Here is a 19570-nt window from a genome sequence, read left to right as displayed (position 1 = left end):
AATAATTTAAAAGATTTTAAAAAGTAGTGCATAGAAAATTAGCAAAGTTAGTTCTTCTCATAGTATATATTAAAGAACACAAACTAGTTTTTTATAAAGAAAACAGAAGGGGGGGGACATTCTCAAAATAGTACGCGTATATACTGATTATCTAACATAGCCTCAATACCACAAAATATACCGATTTCAACCGAATGGAAAGCAAATTCATTTTCGACGAGATTTGAAATCAGGGCATCAGAAGTGTAAGTAAATGGCTTAGCGGCATTTCGCCTGTCTTTACTTTCTGGGTTTAAATTCCGTCGAGGTCGACTTTCCCTTTCATCCTTTCGGGGTCATTAAAATAAGTACTAGTTTTGTACGGGGGTGGGATGTAATCAACTATCCCAACCCTTCGCAAGTTAAGGCCTTGTGCCTATAATAGAATGGGATGGTTTACATATGAGTAGTGAAGGCACGTGGCTTGGTGGTTAGGGATAGTGGGTTCCCGATCGTAAGGGCGTGAGTTCGATTCTTGGCGGCGCTTGTGTCCTTGAACAAGGCACCTTATTTCACGTTGCTTCAGTTCATTCAGCTGGCAAAAATGATTTATACCTGTAATTCAAAGGGCCGGCCTTGTTACATTTTGCGTCACGCTCAATTCCCTTGAGAACTTCGTTAAGGGTACATGTTAATGTGGAGTACTGAGCCACTTGCAAGATAATTTCACTAGCAGGTTGTTCCTTGGATCGGATCAACTGGAACCTGCATCGTTTTAACCAAAGAAGTATCAGTTTTTGAAATGTGAGTAATCATGTCTCATTGGAATTGGATTTAGTTATAATGATTAAATATTTTGGCACAAATTCAGCAATTTTAGGGGAAGGGAAGTAAATCGATTACATTGCCCCCTGCTGCTCAGCTCCAGTGCTCAACTGGTACTTACTTTATCGATCCTGAAGGGATGAAGGGCAAAGTCAACCTCAGCGGAATTTGAACTCACAACGTAAGGAGAGACGAAATGCCGCTAAGCAGTTTGTCTGGCGTGCTAGCGATCCCGGCAACTCGCCACCTTCGATTTAGTTATATTAACAACGCTTTATAATAATATAACTTCAAGATAGAGCGCTGGCAGAATCGTTGGCAGGCGGCACAAAATACTTAGCGGTCTGTCTTCTAATTTTACTTTCTGAGTTCAAACTCTGCCGGGATCGACTTTGCTTTTCATCCTTTTGGCGGTCAATAAAATAAGTACCAGTGTTATTCTAGACTCGATGTAATCCGCTAGCCTCATTCTAGAATATCAGGCCTTGTGCCTATAATAGGCAGGATTCTAAAGCATGTCGTAGTTATTGTTGTTTAAACCAATGTAATCTCAGAATTGGTTGACCCTGGGCTAAACAACAATATGACGTTTATGATCAAATCGTTTCGGCCATGAGCATTCCATCTTATTTTCAGACAATGTATGAGAGGAGTGTTATTTAAATTGTATAGTTCTGTTTTTATTATGTATTATCTATTTCTGTTTTTTTTTTGAGATATTTAGGTGTGGTTTGATGTTTGATGGGAACTGGCTGCTTGTGTTCTTTTTACGAGTTGGCCAAAACTGTCATTCGCACGCCCTGTCTTTGTAGCGTATAATACGACACCTACTGTATTAGTTAATTGTAGTCCGGTGTAGATTCTCGTTGGCCGTAATACATTAAAAACATTTATGCTGTCGCACACAGTGATAATGTAAAACCATAGCAGCCCCACTCGGAACTTTTCGGTTTGAACGGCAGTTTTTTCTAGCGGTGTCATATGAAATTGTCACCCATAATTATGACCCTAGAATCGATCTATTACATTTCAATCTGTTTTAGGGTCAGGGTTAGTTAGGGTTAGGGGTGGGGGTATCTTTTTTTCTTCACAAATGTAAATAAACCCAATCTGTTTCTTAAACGAGGGACATATTCATACGGCACAGAATATTTTCACCTCAATAGACGGTCATTGATTGGTTGAAAGTGCCGAAATGCAAGAAATTAAAGACCAAATATCTTACAAACTATAGAATTTTCTCATTAAAGCCAAGAGAAAAAGATGTTTTATAAACACATTCTACCAGTATACGAAGTTTAACATTTTTTAGTTACCTAGAAATTATGTTAAAAACTGCCGTTCAAACCAAAAAGATCCGCCCCCCTCAACTAATATTAGTTGAATTACTGCTTCCATACGACTGAGTTTTCTGAAAAGAACAACCATCAAAGCACACCAAATTAGACAATAGAACTGAAAAATAGATATAGTATTGATTTAAAGATTCGGCATTTGTTCTTAATAATTAACATATTACATCCGACACTTAGAAATGTAGTGGTTGTTGTTTAATTTAGGATACATATAGTCATCAAGGCGAAGCCATGTGGCTTAGAGATTAGTGCGTGATCGTGAAGTCTTTGGTTCAATTCCTAGATCGGGTGGTGTTTTGTGTCTTGTTATGAATCTACCAGGTACTGGTGCAGACTCTTTACCCCAAGCTGTCATACACTAGATGTTTCGCTGGGTCAAGTGGGAGAAGGGTGGATGTATTTATCCCTTACTACATAGCAGCTAAAACAGTTATCAAAAGCAGGGTACATGTTACCAATCCCTACTCGCTTACCAGTGGCGGCTGGTTCGACTTTACTGCACATATCCCCTACGATAAAAGAACGTATTGCAATTTCGATACTATAGAAAAAGTAAAATCACGATCTGCTGTTGTACCTTAAATGTTGTAGCTTAAATTAAATAAAAAATTAGTAACGGACGAAATGAAACTTTTGACTTATTAAGAGATAAGAAAAGGCGCTGTGATATTTTAATCTATAAACCGTTGCTTTAAACATACAGAAAGTATTTTCGAGCAAGCAACCACGAAGACGGTTATTGGTGAATTGAGAGCGCATATAATGTTTCTTCTTCCATTTATGCATTAGCACAAGAAAGAAAATAATTCTCTTCCATTAGTAGAATGCAAAAAAATAAAGAAATCATGGAATCCATAAAGAAATGGTGTAAAATCGCCTATACAGTTATTTTTTTTTTTATCATACATGTGATAGGTGTCTAAATATACAAACACACGAAAATAATTATACACGCAGACTCTCACAAACATAGACACACTATTTAAGGCGGCGAGCTGGCAGGATCGGTTGCACGCCGGGTGAAATGCCTAGGGGTATTTTGACTGCCGTTACGTTCTGAGTTAAAATTCCGCCAAGGTCGAATTTGCCTTTCGTTCTTTCAGGGTCGATAATTTAAGTACCAGTTACGCACTGGAGTCGATGTAATCGCCTTAATCCCTTTGTCTGTCCTTGTTTGTCCTCTCTGTGTTTAGCCCCTTGTGGGTAGTAAAGAAATAACAAACATAGACACACTCTCGATCCTTCAAAGCTTGAAACTGAAGAACGTCGAGGATATGAAAGATGAAAGGGAAGGGATTTGCATCAACACTTAGATGATTCTCGCTTTTCAGCAACTTGAATTAGTACACTTTTCTGCAGTACACAACATGCTTCCCAGGATAGTAATTGAACACTTGATTATAAGCCTAACATTCATTGCCACTAGATCACGCACCTTCACACACACATATTTGTTTGCATGTTTGTGTGTATGCCTATATCTGTGTGTAAATATATTGATGTGAAGGGTGAAAAACTTGTATAGTGTGATGACTATGAATAATGTAATATATATTTCTTGACAGTTCCTTAATGCGTTTGCCAAAGAAAGGCGGTCAGTTGGAGAATTTCTGGGATGGCACGTCAAAATTTGTGCGGTTAAACGACATACATGCATTCAACTCAACTGAAATAATCTCTGGTAAGTGGAGTCCGATTTTAACTTCATTTATGTAATATCTTGAGCTAGGTTTGTTTACAGGTTCCAAGATCTTTGTTCATCTCAACAAGTTCCACATCTCCAAGCTCCACGTCTAATGTCCTACATAAAAGGCCCGAACACATCAAAGTTCCGAGGAAAGCTCTTCTTCAGAAGAGCTTTGGATTGTTGGCGACTTTTTCCCCCTGTCTTCATTTTCTCTTGGACTTTCCTCTTTTTCCTGTTTATGAACAAGAACTTTGCTCGAACCGTAAATACCCTTTCTCTCCTTCACTGATCGTATTTTAATACATTGCATGTATCACGTCCTCGCGATATGTATGTATGTATGTATATTAACATATACCTATCATGCTATATTATTCACATTATCTTGCGTCTGTGAATGAAAAATTTCTTCCTTAACTTTATATATATATATACTCTTTACCCTTTTACTTGTTTCAGTAATTTGACTGTGGCCATGTTGGAGCACCTCCTTTAGTCGAGCAAATCGACCCAAGGACTTATTCTTTGTAAGCCTAGTACTTATTCTATCGGTCTCTTTTGCCGAACCACTAACTTACTGGGACGTAAACACATCAGCATCGGTTGTCAAGCGATGTTGGGTGGTGGGACAAACACACACACAAACATAAACACACACACACACACATATATATATATATATATATATATATATATAATATACATATATACTACGGGCTTCTTTCAATTTCCGTCCACCAAATCCACTCACAAGGTTTTGGTCGGCCCGAGACTATAGTAGAAGACACTTGCCCAAAGTGCCACGCAGTGGGACTGAACCTGGAACCATGTGATTCGCAAGCAAGCTACCTACCACACAGCCACTCCTACGCTTATATATATAATATATATATATATATAATATATATATATATATACAGGTATATAAATATATGTATATGTATATATATATATATATATATATATATAATATACAGGTATATAAATATATGTATATGTATATATATATATATATATATATATATATATATATATATATATGCACATTTATGTATGAGCACACACTTACATGTGTGTGTACCCTCATACATACGTGCACACTTAACATAACGCACAGTAGTGGGCACTCCTGTATGACTTTCTTGCAGTTGAAATCACAGTCAACTCTTTCACTTCCGGATAGTCTGAGGTCAAACATGTGAATTCAACTTTCATGTTTCTTTATCCTGGCTTTATTCTTTGTTTAATTTCCATTCCTCTCTTGCACCTCTTCCGTCTCCGTCTCTTCCCAGGCTTTCCTCATTTCCCTCTGGTACCCGAAGAAGCATACTGCATACTGTCCGAGACGCTACACACTTATACTTCGGCATTTACTAATTCATTAAATAACATTTTCTTTCTAATTTTCTATCGTTGAGCGATAACCTAATAATATTAACTCTTAAATTCTTTGAGCTATTGCTGGATTTTGTTATTTTGTTTGATATATATATATACATATATTGTTATTTGTTTGAAATATATATATACATATATATATATATATATATATATATATATATATATATATATATATATATACATAAATATATAAATACATATATACATACACAATATATATATATGTAAATACATATATATATACACAAAAATATATATATATATAAATACATATATATATACACAAATATATATATACTATCAGTATCGCCCGGCGTTGCTCGGGTTTGTAAGGGAAATAACTATATAAGCATTTTTAGAGAGTTACTTCCCTTATAGATGCCAATTCGGGCTTTCTTACCCATTTCTGTTTTGGTGTCTTCAAGCCATGAAGTCGTTGTTCTTAAAGAACGCTGGTCTCCTTGACAACGCATTACGACGTTGATTTCTTTACACTCTCTTCCCCACAGCTTCACGAGGGAGGGAAGAAGGGGGAGAAGCAAACAGGTGCAGGTGTGACCATGGACGCCAACTCAGCCGCCATCGACACACGAAAAATTATGCATTAAAATGGAATAAAAAATGATGTTAAATTATTTTTAAAATCGTAGACTCATCGTAGACGCGCGGTAATAGGCAGACGGGCTCGATATGAATCACGACTATAAGATACCCGAATTTGGTAAACTGCACCGCAAAATGTGGGAGTGTTAGGAATCTAAATCGAAGGGGACAGACACTCACACAACTAGAGTTTTATATATATAAATATATACAATATTATATATATATATATATATATATATATATAATATATAATATATATATAGATATATATATATCTATACATATACATATACATACATATATATATACATATATATATACATATATACATATATCTATATATATAAAACTGTAGTTGTGTGAGTGTCTGTCCCCTTCGATTTAGATTCCTAACTACTCCCACATTTTGCGGTGCAGTTTAACCAAATTCGGGTATCTTATAGTCGTGATTAATATCGAGCCCGTCTGAGTATTAGCGCGCGTCTACAATGAGTCTACGATTTTTAAAATAATTTAACATCATTTTTTATTCCATTTTAATGCACAATTTTTCGTGTGTCGATGGCGGCGGAGTTGGCGTCCATGGTCACACCTGCACCTGTTTGCTTCTCTCTCTTCTTCCCTCCTTCGTGAAGCTGTGGGGAAGGGAGTGTAAGGAAATCAACGTCGTAAAGCGTTGTCAAGGAGACCAGCGTTCTTTTAAACACGACTTCATGGCTTGAAGACACCAAAACAGAAATGGCTAAGAAAGCCCAAATTGGCATCTATAAGGAAGTAACTCTCTAAAAATGCTTATATAGTTATCTCCCTTACAAACCCGAGCAACGCCGGCGATACTGCTAGTATATACATATATATATATATATATATATATATATTATTATATGCATACAGAGCTAGATTAACCATTATGCAAAATAAGCACGTGCGTAGAGCATCAAAGGAATAATGGGTACCTCAGAATTGATATATGGCTCACGGCACAAAAGTAATCACTTTAAACGTGCTAGAATAAGATTCGAAGTAGTTTTTTATGATCGGAAATATAAATTGGAAGCACAAAAAAGATAAATATTATTTTCCATGTTACTAAGACACTGAACTGACAGAATCGTTAGCCCGCTGGGCGAAATGCTTAGCGATATTTTGCCCTTCCTTACGTTCTGAGTTCAAATTCCACGGAGCTCGACTCTGCATTTCGTCCCTTCAGTGTCAATATATTAAGTGCCAGTAAAACTCTGGGGTCGATGTAATTGACTAGTCTCCTCCCCCAAAATATAAAACCTTGTGCCTATACTAGGAAGGATTACTTTCCATCTTACTGTTAGTTTTGTTTAACATTTGAAACATAAAAAATTATTTTATAGTTTATTATTGCTTATATTTTAAATTACATATATATATGGGGGCATTAAAAAATATATAAATTAAATTATAATTAAGGGTATCTAAGAGAAACCACCATGCTAGATATAGCAGCCAAACATGACTCTAAAACCACATTAAATGTTCATACAGCACCAGGAGAGAAGACAAAGATACAAAATACACTGGCAAAAAAATTATTGGATAATTCCAGATCCCGGATTTCTGACTCTGCATAAGAAATGCTTCGCTTTCATCAGTGGAATATCCATGACATTTTTTACTCTCCATCCGCCAGCATTATAACTATTACTTAATTCCGAGGTCTCAGAAACGGCTTTGGGACTTAAAATACCATGCATTCTCCCCTTATTTTTTCGGTACCATTATACACAATGTAGTTCTGTTCGGACATATAAAGATATATATATATGCTGAAACATGAATATTCCACTGATGAAGGCAAAAGAATTCTTATGCGGATCCGGAAATCCGGGATCTGGAATTATCCAATAATTTCTTTTTGGTAGTTTATTTTTTCTGTCTTCTCTCCTGGTGCTGTATGAACATTTAATTTGCTTTTAGTCAATATTCGACTACTATATCTTGCATTAATTATAATTTTAATAATAATTATTACCTATGAGGTTGTTATTCACATGCTGGCCACCTGCTATGATCAGTATTTTAAATAACGATCTTATCCTTATTTATATAAATTTATATATATATATCGTGACGCATATTTGCCATTTGAATATGGTTAACCCCTAAGGGTGGATGTTACTGTAGTTTGTAGCCCCAGGAAGATATCTCCTCCAGCTGGCTATAGACACACTATCTGTGTCCTCTCAGTATTTGTGAAGGGGAATCATCCTCCCCGTCTTCAACTCATGATACACACGGACCCGAGTTTCAAGGTGTTTATCTATCTATCTATCTATCTATCTATCTATCTATCTATCTATCTATCTAACTATCTATCTATCTATCTATCTATCTATCTATCTATCTATCTATCTGTCTATCTATCAATCTCTCTCTCTGTCTGTCTGTCTGCCTATACATACATATATATACGCAGATATATATATGTATATGTATGTGCGTATGTGTGCATGTAGGTATGTATGTATGCATGAATGTATATATACGTATGTGTAATTATATATACATACATATATATATATATATATATATATATATTATGGCGCAGGAGTGGCTGTGTGGTAAGTAGCTTGTTTACCAACTACATGGTTCCGGGTTCAGTCCCACTGCGTGGCACCTTGGGCAAGTGTCTTCTACTATAGCCTCGGGCCGACCAAAGCCTTGTGAGTGGATTTGGTAGACGGAAACTGAAAGAGGCCCGTCGTATATATGTATGTATATATATATATGTATATGTATATATATATATATATGTATGCGTGTGTGTATGTGTGTCTGTGTTTGTCCCCCTAGCATTGCTTGACAACTGGTGTGTTTATGTCCCTGTCACTTAGCGGTTCGGCAAAAGAGACCGATAGAATAAGTGCTGGGCTTACAAAGAATAAGTCCTGGGGTCGAGTTGCCCGACTAAAGGCGGTGCTCCAGCATGGCCGCAGTCAAATGACTGAAACAAGTAAAAGAGTAAAAGAGTATATATATATATATATATATATATATATATACGTGGAGGCGCAATGGCCCAGTGGTTAGGGCGGCGGACTCGCGGTTTCGATTCCCAGATCAGGCGTTGTGAGTGTTTATTGAGCGAAAACACCTAAAGCTCCTGTCGGCAAGGGGTGGTGGCGTTCCTTGCTGTACTCTTTCGCCGCAACTTTCTCTCACTCTTTCTTCTGTTGGCCTGCTCGCTTAGCCAGCGGAGTGGCATCATTTGAAGGCTAACACAATGCGAAGCGCATTGTGACCAGCGATGTGTAGCAACATCTGTTAGCCTGGTCGGTTAAGGTGATACGGTTACGGTGATATGTACATACACACATATGCATATATTTGTGTGTATTTCTGTATTTTCGTGCGCATATATATATACACAAACACACACACACACACGTGTGTGTATGTATGTGTGTGTATATTTGTGTATGGTTTATGTATATATATATATATATACATATATATAAACATATATATGCTTACGTATATGCTTGTATATATGTGTGTATGTGTATGTGTATGTGGTGTGTTTTGTGTGTGTGTGTGTGTCTGTATGTGTGGGTACGTACGTAGCTACACTCCATTCCTTACAGGATGGTGAATAACACGCTAAATATATAATGACGATTGACGGACGTCTTACGGGTAATGAATATCATTCCGCCAGGAAAGTTTTATGTTAATTTACGCCTGTCTTTATTTATTTACATTTCCCTCAATGTATTAATAGTTTGCGTAGGTGTAAAGAATGAACATAACTATTAGACATAACTATAGAAGATAATACACCTTAGAAGATATTTAGAAGGATAGGCATAATCGACAATGTCTTTATTTTCTACTGTACTGTTATGTTTTTTTGTGTATGTCAACGATTGATTGTATTTTTGCTGTTTCTATATGTGTGTGAGTGTATGTATGTGAGTGTGTATGTAGGTGTATCAATGTGTATGTCGAGTGTGCGTTAGTCATTAGTTGCCGAATACCAACTGTATCAAAGATTGCATTTTTCATTCTTCTAATGTGTATTAATGCGCATGCGAACTAGCATATATTCGTGTATCCACACACACACACACACACACATATATATATATAATATATATATATATATATATATACACACATACAAACGCACTCTCTCTCCCCCTCTCTCTCTCTCGCTCACACACATATATGAATATATTCATATACACACATAGATACATACATACACACACACACTCATAATTATATATAGACATATACATACATGCTAATACGTACGTACACTACAATCCAAACGTTCACCTACACGTTGACAGATACTTAATTATATACATGTGCATCCGAGCATAGTCTGTCGATCTGTCTGTCTGTCTGTCTGTCTATCTATCTATCTATCTATCTATCTATCTATCTATCTATCTATCTATCTCAACCTTTCTCTCCTTCTTTCTCCCTATCTATCTATCTATCTATCTATCTATCTATCTATCTATCTATCTATCTATCTATTTATTTATCTCTCTATCTATCTATCTATCTATCTACACACTCATGCACATACATTCACACACACACACAAACATATATATGTTCAATCATAATGATTCACATCGTTGCTATTCCTAGCTTCTCGTTATGTGAGACGTGCCACATTGGCAAGTAGATAATAAATAGATTTGTGGAGGCATACCTGTCCAATGGACCACACCAGCCAGCATGTCATGTGCATGCCAGCACGTCTCATATACATATATGCAGTCACTGTGGCCAGAACATATCATATACGTATATGCAATTACTGTTGCCAGCACATAGCACATCTGATATACGGATATGTAAGCACTGTCAATGTCATACAAATACTCTTCACATCCGCCAAAAGTAATTTCTGCAACACAGCAACACTTAATTTAGAATAAGTATCCCATAATGTAACTTCTCTATAAAGCAAAAATAACAAACGCATCCTCCGTCAATCCTAACTACTTAGGATTAATATAAGATACTTTTCAAACCGGATTTCTAGACACGTTCATTTAATACCGTTAGAACTAAATGTTAGCTGAAGTATCATCGAAACTGCAAAATGATATTCGAATGGGTGAAAGAGGTGCAGCTTATATTTCGAAGAAAAATATAACTTCTTGGTACTGTTTTAGTTTATAGAACAATAGGTTTGAGTTGTTGTTCACATACTCGTTTCTCTCGTTTACTCGTTCACTTGTTTCAGTCATTTGACTGCGGCCATGCTGGAGCACCGCCTTTAGTCGAGCAAATCGACCCCAGAACTTATTCTTTGTAAGCATGGTACTTATTCTATCGGTCTCTTTTACCGAACCGCTAAGTTACGGGGAGGTAAACACGCCACCATCGGTTGTCAAGCGATGTTGGGGGGGACAAACACAAACACATAAACATATACACACACGTACATATATATACATTTATACGACGGGCTTCTTTCAGTTTCCGTCTACCAAATCCACTCACAAGGTTTTGGTCGGCCCAAGGCTATAGTAGAAGACACTTGCCCGAAGTGCCACGCAGTGGGACTGAACCCGGAACCATGTGGTTGGTAACCAAGCTACTTACCACACAGCCACTCCTGCAGATATATGAAAACAATTATCAGATAACAACCTTATCACGTCCCGCACACATCATTGACTAAAACATCACACAGTAGTAATTATTCTTTATACAATATCCCACCGATTTCCTAACTGCCACCTAGTATTTCAGACCTCTTCTAGACACGGCACAGACTGAACATTGCTACAGAAATAATCCCACATCTATCATGCTCGAAGGTGCTCACAATTAATATTTGATTAAAGCTAACCAACGAAAACTAAACAACACAAATTTTATCCCGTTTATTCTAGAATTTACTACGTGCAACAATACACGCTGCCTAAATGAACGACCCAACTCCGAAACGCTGATTAACAACGTAGGGAACATCGATTTGAGTAACCAAAATTTCATAATTCATTCGGCTCTTTGCCCCTTCATTTGCGTTTGCAAACACACACACACACACATGTACGCACACACACACACATGTACGCACACACAAACACATGTACGCACACACACTCACACACTTAAATATAGTACATATGCATGTATGTGTTTGTGAGTGTGTCTTTATGCGGGTCTGTACATTTGTGTGCGCGTTATACACCCATTCACACAAACACACACACACTGAAGATATAGGTACAAAACAAGGTGGAGAAAATAGCACTGGAATACTAAGGATACTTTAAATAAAAACTTTTTTTTTGAAGCTGAATGAAAACTTTACGAGGTATCACTCAGGGTCTCAGGTAACCGATCATCGGAAGGGGTGAACTGCTGACATTTATCTTCCGTCTGACGATCGGTTGCGTGAAACTCCCAAAATTATTTTGTGGGGAATTTTAGCTTCAATAAAACTCTCCTACAAGTTCTCTCTCTCTCTCTCACTCTCTCTCCCTCTCTCCATCTGTCAGTCTGTCTCTTATACCTATGAGTTTATATACGTATATACATATATTACATAATACATGCATGCACACATCTGCATATGTATTTAGGTATATAAGTATATATGTACCTATGATTGTATGCATGCAAGCATATATATGTATGTACGTATGTATGTTTGTAAGTATGCATGTATATTTATATATATATATAGAATACTAATGCCAATGTGCCGAAAAAAAGAAAAAATTGTCAATAACCATTATAATTTACGCATAAATTATAATGGTTATTGACAATTTTGTTTTTTTTTCGGCATATTGACACTAGAATTTTTCTTTTGCCCTTATTTTATAAGTTATTTATTTTATAAGTTATTTATAAATTTAACCTTTAAAGGTATTTTTTGATATGCTGGCCATTGATAACATTTTTTTTCGAAAAAAAAAAATTATCCTACATTAGTTGTATATATATATATGTATATAATATATATAATATATATATATATATATGTGTATATATATATATATATTATATATATATATATATATATATATATATATATATATATATAATATATATATATATATATATATATGTACATATATACACGCATACGCACACATAGCGTGTTAGGATCGAGGTAGTAACATCTCCTGCAGAACGGGACAACAGTTCCTTTCAGGTCTGGCCATGATATTTTTTTTATTAATTTTCAGCTCAGTGGACTGTGTCAACGGTAAATGATCTGCTTTGTTCAAGAACACCACCCGTCTGGGAACTGAAAAGCACCACTCCTTTTGGGAATTGGAACTATCTATCTATCTATCTATCTATCTATCTATCTATCTATCTATCTATCTATCTATCTATCTATCTATCTATCTATCTATCTATCTATCTATCTATCTATCTATCTGTTTGCATATCTGGCTGTATATCTATCTCACCGTCCGACTGTCTGTATGTATGTACGTATGTATTTACGTAAGTATGAATGTATGATTGTGTGCCTAGAATCAGAACTCAAGGCTTCTTGTTTCTTCATTCTCTCTATTGTCATCCTGTCTCTTTGAAGGGCTATGAACCATTTACTCATATATACAATAAATGATGCTTTTATACTAATTGTAGTTCCCGATTTTGACATGATATCCACTTCAGAGAAGTAGTGCCTCTCTATTTAAGCATATGTAATATTTATGTTTGCGCCTATACATACACGTGCACTTACCCCCCCGCATACACACACTGACCTAAATGAAGTGAAAGTAAAAAAGTAAAAATTACAACATATATATATATATTTTCATCAATCATAGGGCCAACAGTAGAGCCAGTGGCTTTTATTTTATTTTTTTTTTTTTTGCAAATGAAAAAAAACCCACTTTGGGATTAAGTATGATGTTCTCAATGGCCCAGGACTTTCGGCTCTTCTCTGATAGACATCATGTTGTTTTGGAGGTTATGTTTTTTAATCTCTAGTGATGTGATAGCAGTTAGGTTGGTGTGTTGCTGTTGACAGTATTTCAGTTTGTCGATTTTTTTTTGTTCTTTTAATTTTCCTGATGAGTGTTTTTCTATTTCTATGGGTTTTGCACTTAGATTTGTTTACAAATTTTTAATGGGGTATGTTTTGCACATATGTTCGTAATGGTGTCTACAAATGACTGACAGGATTTTTGATGTTAGTGTATGTGTGTGTGCGTGAAGGACCAATCGACATATGCAAGATCATGACTGATCGCTTTCCAGTTTGCGTTGTGGAAATCAATAGTGTCAAATGGATGGACAAAAGGGATAACGTTTGTTTTGCATTTTGGCCTGTGAAATCTCAGATCACAGAGAACCATGTCTTGATCAGAGAGTAGAGTTTTCTCCACTTCAATATTGTAGATAGTGTCAGTGTGATTGCTGAAAATTAAGTCTAGGACATTTTTGTGACATCTCGTTGGTTCGAGCACCAGTTGGGACAAGAAAAAATCATCCATGAAGTCAAGAAGCGATTCCACTGCCTCCCTGTCAGGGGTTGAGACAGAAGAACCTGGCGGTAGACTGTTTGCAGACCAGTCAACACCAGGGAGGTTGAAGTCCCCCATTATTAAGATGTTGTCAGGTTGACACTGCCGGATGAAACACTTTATGTTGTTGAGGCATTCCTTGAAGCATGCTAGGGGTGGTTGGGGTGGTCTGTAGAGCCCATCTATTATTAAGTTGTTGGTTCAACTGAATACAGTGACTGCTTCACAGTATCCATTGTAAAATATGTTCATAGCCTCTGTTGAGAATGAATCATGAACATAAATGGCAGTCCCACCCTTTCTTCTGCCAGCACGATCAGCACGAATGGCTTTGAAATTTTTAACTTTCACCTCGCCTCCAAGTGGAGGTTACTAAGATGGGTTTCAGTGCGGAGGAAGAAAGGGATGTGGTTTGGATGGGCATCAACCCAGTCCTCCAGGAATTTTATCCTCCCTTTTTGAGTATTGGTGGAAGGCCTGATGCCTTGGGCGTTCAGCAAAAATGTTAAGGCGAGAGTGGATGGTTTTATATATATATATATATATATATATATGGTGTGTTTTTGCTGTATACATATGGCGTATTGTATTTCTGCTGATTTCGGCGGTGAGTTCTTTCAATAGTTCTATCAACTGCAATCATTGAAATGCAGTGTAACTGGATGAGTAAGCAACAGACACACGTAACCTGAACATAATCTTCAGGCACAATAAGCATGACGCAGTATATGAAATCAGCAATATTCCTTCTAACCTTTAACTGTAGTTGTGCACAAAAATTATCAGTGCATGAAATTTTTATCATTTTTGTGAATGATGTACACTACCCTAATCAAGCAGCCATCGCTGAAATTTCTTCATCTTAAAAAAAGACTCGATTTCCCCTTAAAATTATTGTAGTGGACTTCAATCTTGAGCCTTGGGATTAATTAACCCGGTTGCTTGGTTTCCATGACGTATTAACGATCAAGATCATGCCATTACCCCTGAACTTGATGTAGGTCCTTTACACGGTTACTCATTTACAACAGTTATGTATTGCTTAAGTGGAGGCACATGGCCTAGTGGTTAGAGCAGCGGACTCGCGGTCGAGGGATCGCGGGTTCGAATCTCAGACCGGGCGATGTGTGTGTTTATAAGCGAAACACCTAACCTCCACGCTGCTCCGGTAGAAGGTAATGGCGAACTTCTACTGACACTTTCGATACAGCATTCTCTCACTCTTTCCTCCTGCATCTTGCAGCTCAACTACGATGGACCGGCGTCCCGTCCAGGTGGCGAACCTATATGCCAAGGGAACCGGGAAACCGGCCCTTATGAGCCAGGCGTAGCTCGAGAAGGAACAAACAATGTATTGCTTAAGAACGCAATGAAACGCCCGGGAATTGAAACCATGGTCTAACGATCGTTTGTGCAAATCTTTGAACACTAGAGCACGTGGTTCCGGGTTTAGCCCCTCTGCGTGGCACCTTAATCAAGTGTCTTCTATAGCCTCGCGCTGACAATAAATAGCCTTGCGAATGGATTTAGTATGCAGAAAGTGATAGGAGCGTGTCGTAATTATACTTATGTGCGGTCGCTCAAGCGCACAGCTTATAAAGAAAACTGGTTATAATGATTAGTTCATTGAATTAATTTTACTGTCCAACCGATTAGATTCCACACAGTTTCTGTCTAATTACTTACACACAGAGGTTGTGAATGGACCCGAAGTCTATAATGGACACTATTCTAAGACCCACGCATTAGGATGAACCCAAGATCTCAAACGCTGCGTTAGTAAAGTAAAAAGTAAAGTTACTTTCTCGAGTCATACCGTCACATAAGGAGAGATTTCTCGGTTTCATGGCATATATATTCTCCACCTGGACGGGACGCCGGCCCGTCGCAGGATTACTCATTTTTGCCGGCTGAATGAACAGGAGTTACGTGAAATGAAGTGTTTTGCTCAAAAACACAACGCGTCTCCCGGTCCAGGAATCGAAACTACAATCTTACGATCATGAATGCAACACCTTAACTACCAAGCCAAGCGCCTCCACTCTCAATCGCTCTGCGTGCGAACACGCAAATGCGCACAGAGAGAGACAAGCACATACACAGTTACACACAGACACACTCATACACACACACGTACACACACACACACACTCACACACACACACACGAACGCACATGCACACTCACTCGCACACTCTCAAAGACACACTCATGTACATCCACTCACGCATACGTATTCACATAGACAATTACACATAAAACAAGTACATACAAACGCAAACCAGGTCATGGTTACGCTAAGTTGGAACTTGTGATGGGTGATAAAGTAGGAGTGACGCGAAAATAGGGATAGTAAAGGAAAGGGAAGAGAGAAAAGTCACATGGTTCAAATTTTGTCTCCCATTTTAGTTGGATGGACCCTCCTTGCCATTCGATGCTTTAAAAAACCATCCTATATTTTTTTATTAATATATATAATTAGAAATTGCATAAACAAATTGTAAAAATATTTCGAGTATTAAAGAAGTATAACCACTTTATTGCACATAGCAAGAGGATATTACATGGGCCATGGAGGGTCATATACTGTATTTTAATGTGTATAAGGAACCCACGTGTATAAGAAACCCCCTAGTTTTGGGGGCTTAAAATTTGGAAAAAAGGTTGTGTTAGGGATTATTGTAAGGGATAATATTATATACTATCTATGTATAAGAAACTCATATTTTTCTAACCTAATTCTTGACAAAAAAGGGTTCCTTATGCAAGTGAAAATACGGTAGATCCTTGTTGAGAACTGCTGCCTTAGATGAAGCTTGGTGGACGAGGTGTAAGGGACCAAATTCGTTTCTAATATAGAACCGGTGTTCCCCGTCTCAGCCTGTTTGCCGAGTGTTCGTACGAGTGTATAACCGTTTCGATTTCATATCAACGTGCAGCTTCTTATCTTTCTCTCATTTCTTAAAGAGGTTTAAAATTTATACTCCATTTCTTTTACTTGTTTCAATCATTAGACTGCGCCAATGCTGGGGCACCATCGTGAACTGCTTTTCTTTTAGTCGAATGAATCGGTCCTAGTATTTATTCCTTTTTTGAAGCCTGGTACTCATTCTATCATTCTCTTTTGGCGAACTACTAAGTTATTGAGACTTAAACACTTCAGCACCGGTTGTTAAGCAGTGGGGGTGGGGCCAAGCACAGACACAAAGGCACAAACACTGAAGCACAGACACTCGCGCGCGTGCTCAACACACACACAATATCGACATTTTTTCGGCCATCTTGGAAATGTCTGGATTACTCATACACTTGTGTGCGGCTCATACACTCCTCTCCATACACTTTCTGCTACTTTGCGTTGGCCTCTGAGCAGGTATAGCCACGTCAATTTTCACTGTCATGGTCAACTTCGACGATTACACACTACACACCTTCCTTCCAAGCACGGCTATAAACAGCGGAAGTGAGTTAGAACGTTGAAACTTAGTGTGCATGCACAGCAGAGTTCAAGGTTAATCTTTGGCAAGCGGCTTCACTCTACGTGCGTTAACTTCGTTTCTATGGCAACAACCCTGGTACTTAATGATGAACCTTCCTGGACCGGGAGACGCGTTGTATTCAATATATATCATATTCTTATTTAGCATTTATGTTGAGTAACGGAATAGGATGTGAAGTGTCGGAAAACATGTGTTAAAGCAAGTAAGAGAAACGGAGGGCTGGAGTGAGAATCACTTCATTTAAGGATGTATTTTCTACTTAGGTTGATTTCAATAACCATCCCTCTTCCTTTTTCCGAACCACTTTACGTGCCATCATGCCATGCATTTTTCTCTATCACGTGTTATTCCCCTTATTTATCTTTTTTTATTTTTCTCGATATTGCGAAAAATAGATAGATAGATAGATAAAGAGAGAGAGAGAGAAGGAGAGAGGAAGTGGGGAAGGGAGAAGAAGAGATAAAGTAGGATACATATAAACAATGGAGTATTGGTCCCAGTTCGCGTGAAGGTGAGAGAGACAAGGAGAGACAAAAATATAAGAATAGGAAACTGGAAGAATGGGAGTTATACAAAGATCACATTCTTTATACATTATTTATAATATGAACTTATAATATATGCAAGAATGCCTTTCAGTATTTATTCCTGCACTCCAAATTCGAATCCCACCCAGATCAACCTAGCTTTCGTCCTTCCGGTGTTCATAAGTAAGGTACCAGACCGGCCGGGGCAGTGAACTAGTGGAATGTCAGACCATCTAATGAAATGCCTTGAGATAATTTTCTTTGGTTCGGTACGCATGTGTGTTAGTAAATATGCCTATGTGTATGTTAATGTGTGCGTGGTGAGTGTGCATGAGTGTGTGTGTGTGTGTGTGTGTGTGTGTGTGTGTGTGTGTGTGTGTGCGTACACGTCTATGTGTATTGGTTTTGTATTTATTGATGTGTGTGAGAGCATGGGCTGGACGGGGCGACGCGTTGTGTTCTTGAGCAAAACACTTCATTTCACGTTGCTTCAGTCAACTCAGCTGGCAAAAATGAGTTACGCTGCGATGGACTGGCGTCCCGTCCAGCTGGGGAAGACATACGCCATTGAAACCGGGAAATCGGGCTCATGAGCCTGACTAGGCTTTCAAAGGGAGCATATTATATATATACATACATATATATATATATATTATATATATAATATATACATACACACAACTCACACACACACACACACACACACATATATATATATATATATATATATATATATATATATATATATATATATATAATATATATATATATACATACATATATATATATATATATAAATACATACATATACATATATATGTACATACATATATATATATATATGTATATATATATGTATATATATATATGTGTGTGTGTGTGTGTGGTGTGTGTGTATGTGTGTGTACATACATATGCATATATATATATATATATGTATTTATATATGTATATGATATATGTATGTATGAATGCATGCATGCATGTATGTATATATATAGTTATGTACTCCACCCACACATATATGAATGTACGTGTGTGTGTGTGTGTGTGTGTGTGTGTGTGTGTGTGTGTAAGCTATTGAATCAATTTCTATTAATGAATCTTGCGCTAAATTTATTATTACGAGTTTAAGTAAGGCGGGTAGATGGCAGAATCGTTAGGACGCTGGACAAAATGGTTA

The 19570-nt window shown here is 37.3% G+C and overlaps 1 protein-coding gene across 6 annotated transcripts in view; it reads left to right on the top strand.

Annotated features, from left to right (window-relative positions):
* Positions 1 to 19570, top strand: part of LOC115216682 (low-density lipoprotein receptor-related protein 6) — a 111947-nt gene that overhangs the window by 80481 nt on the left and 11896 nt on the right. For all 6 annotated transcript variants that reach the window (XM_029786190.2, XM_029786191.2, XM_036506834.1 and 3 more), the window contains exon 15: positions 3725 to 3840. In XM_029786190.2, the coding sequence (XP_029642050.1) occupies positions 3725 to 3840 (116 nt within the window). The remainder of the gene's footprint in view (positions 1 to 3724; positions 3841 to 19570) is intronic.

The sequence above is a fragment of the Octopus sinensis genome, linkage group LG10, assembly GCF_006345805.1.
Source record: "Octopus sinensis linkage group LG10, ASM634580v1, whole genome shotgun sequence".
NCBI lineage: Eukaryota > Metazoa > Mollusca > Cephalopoda > Octopoda > Octopodidae > Octopus > Octopus sinensis.
This window is presented reverse-complemented; position numbering and strand designations above follow the sequence as displayed.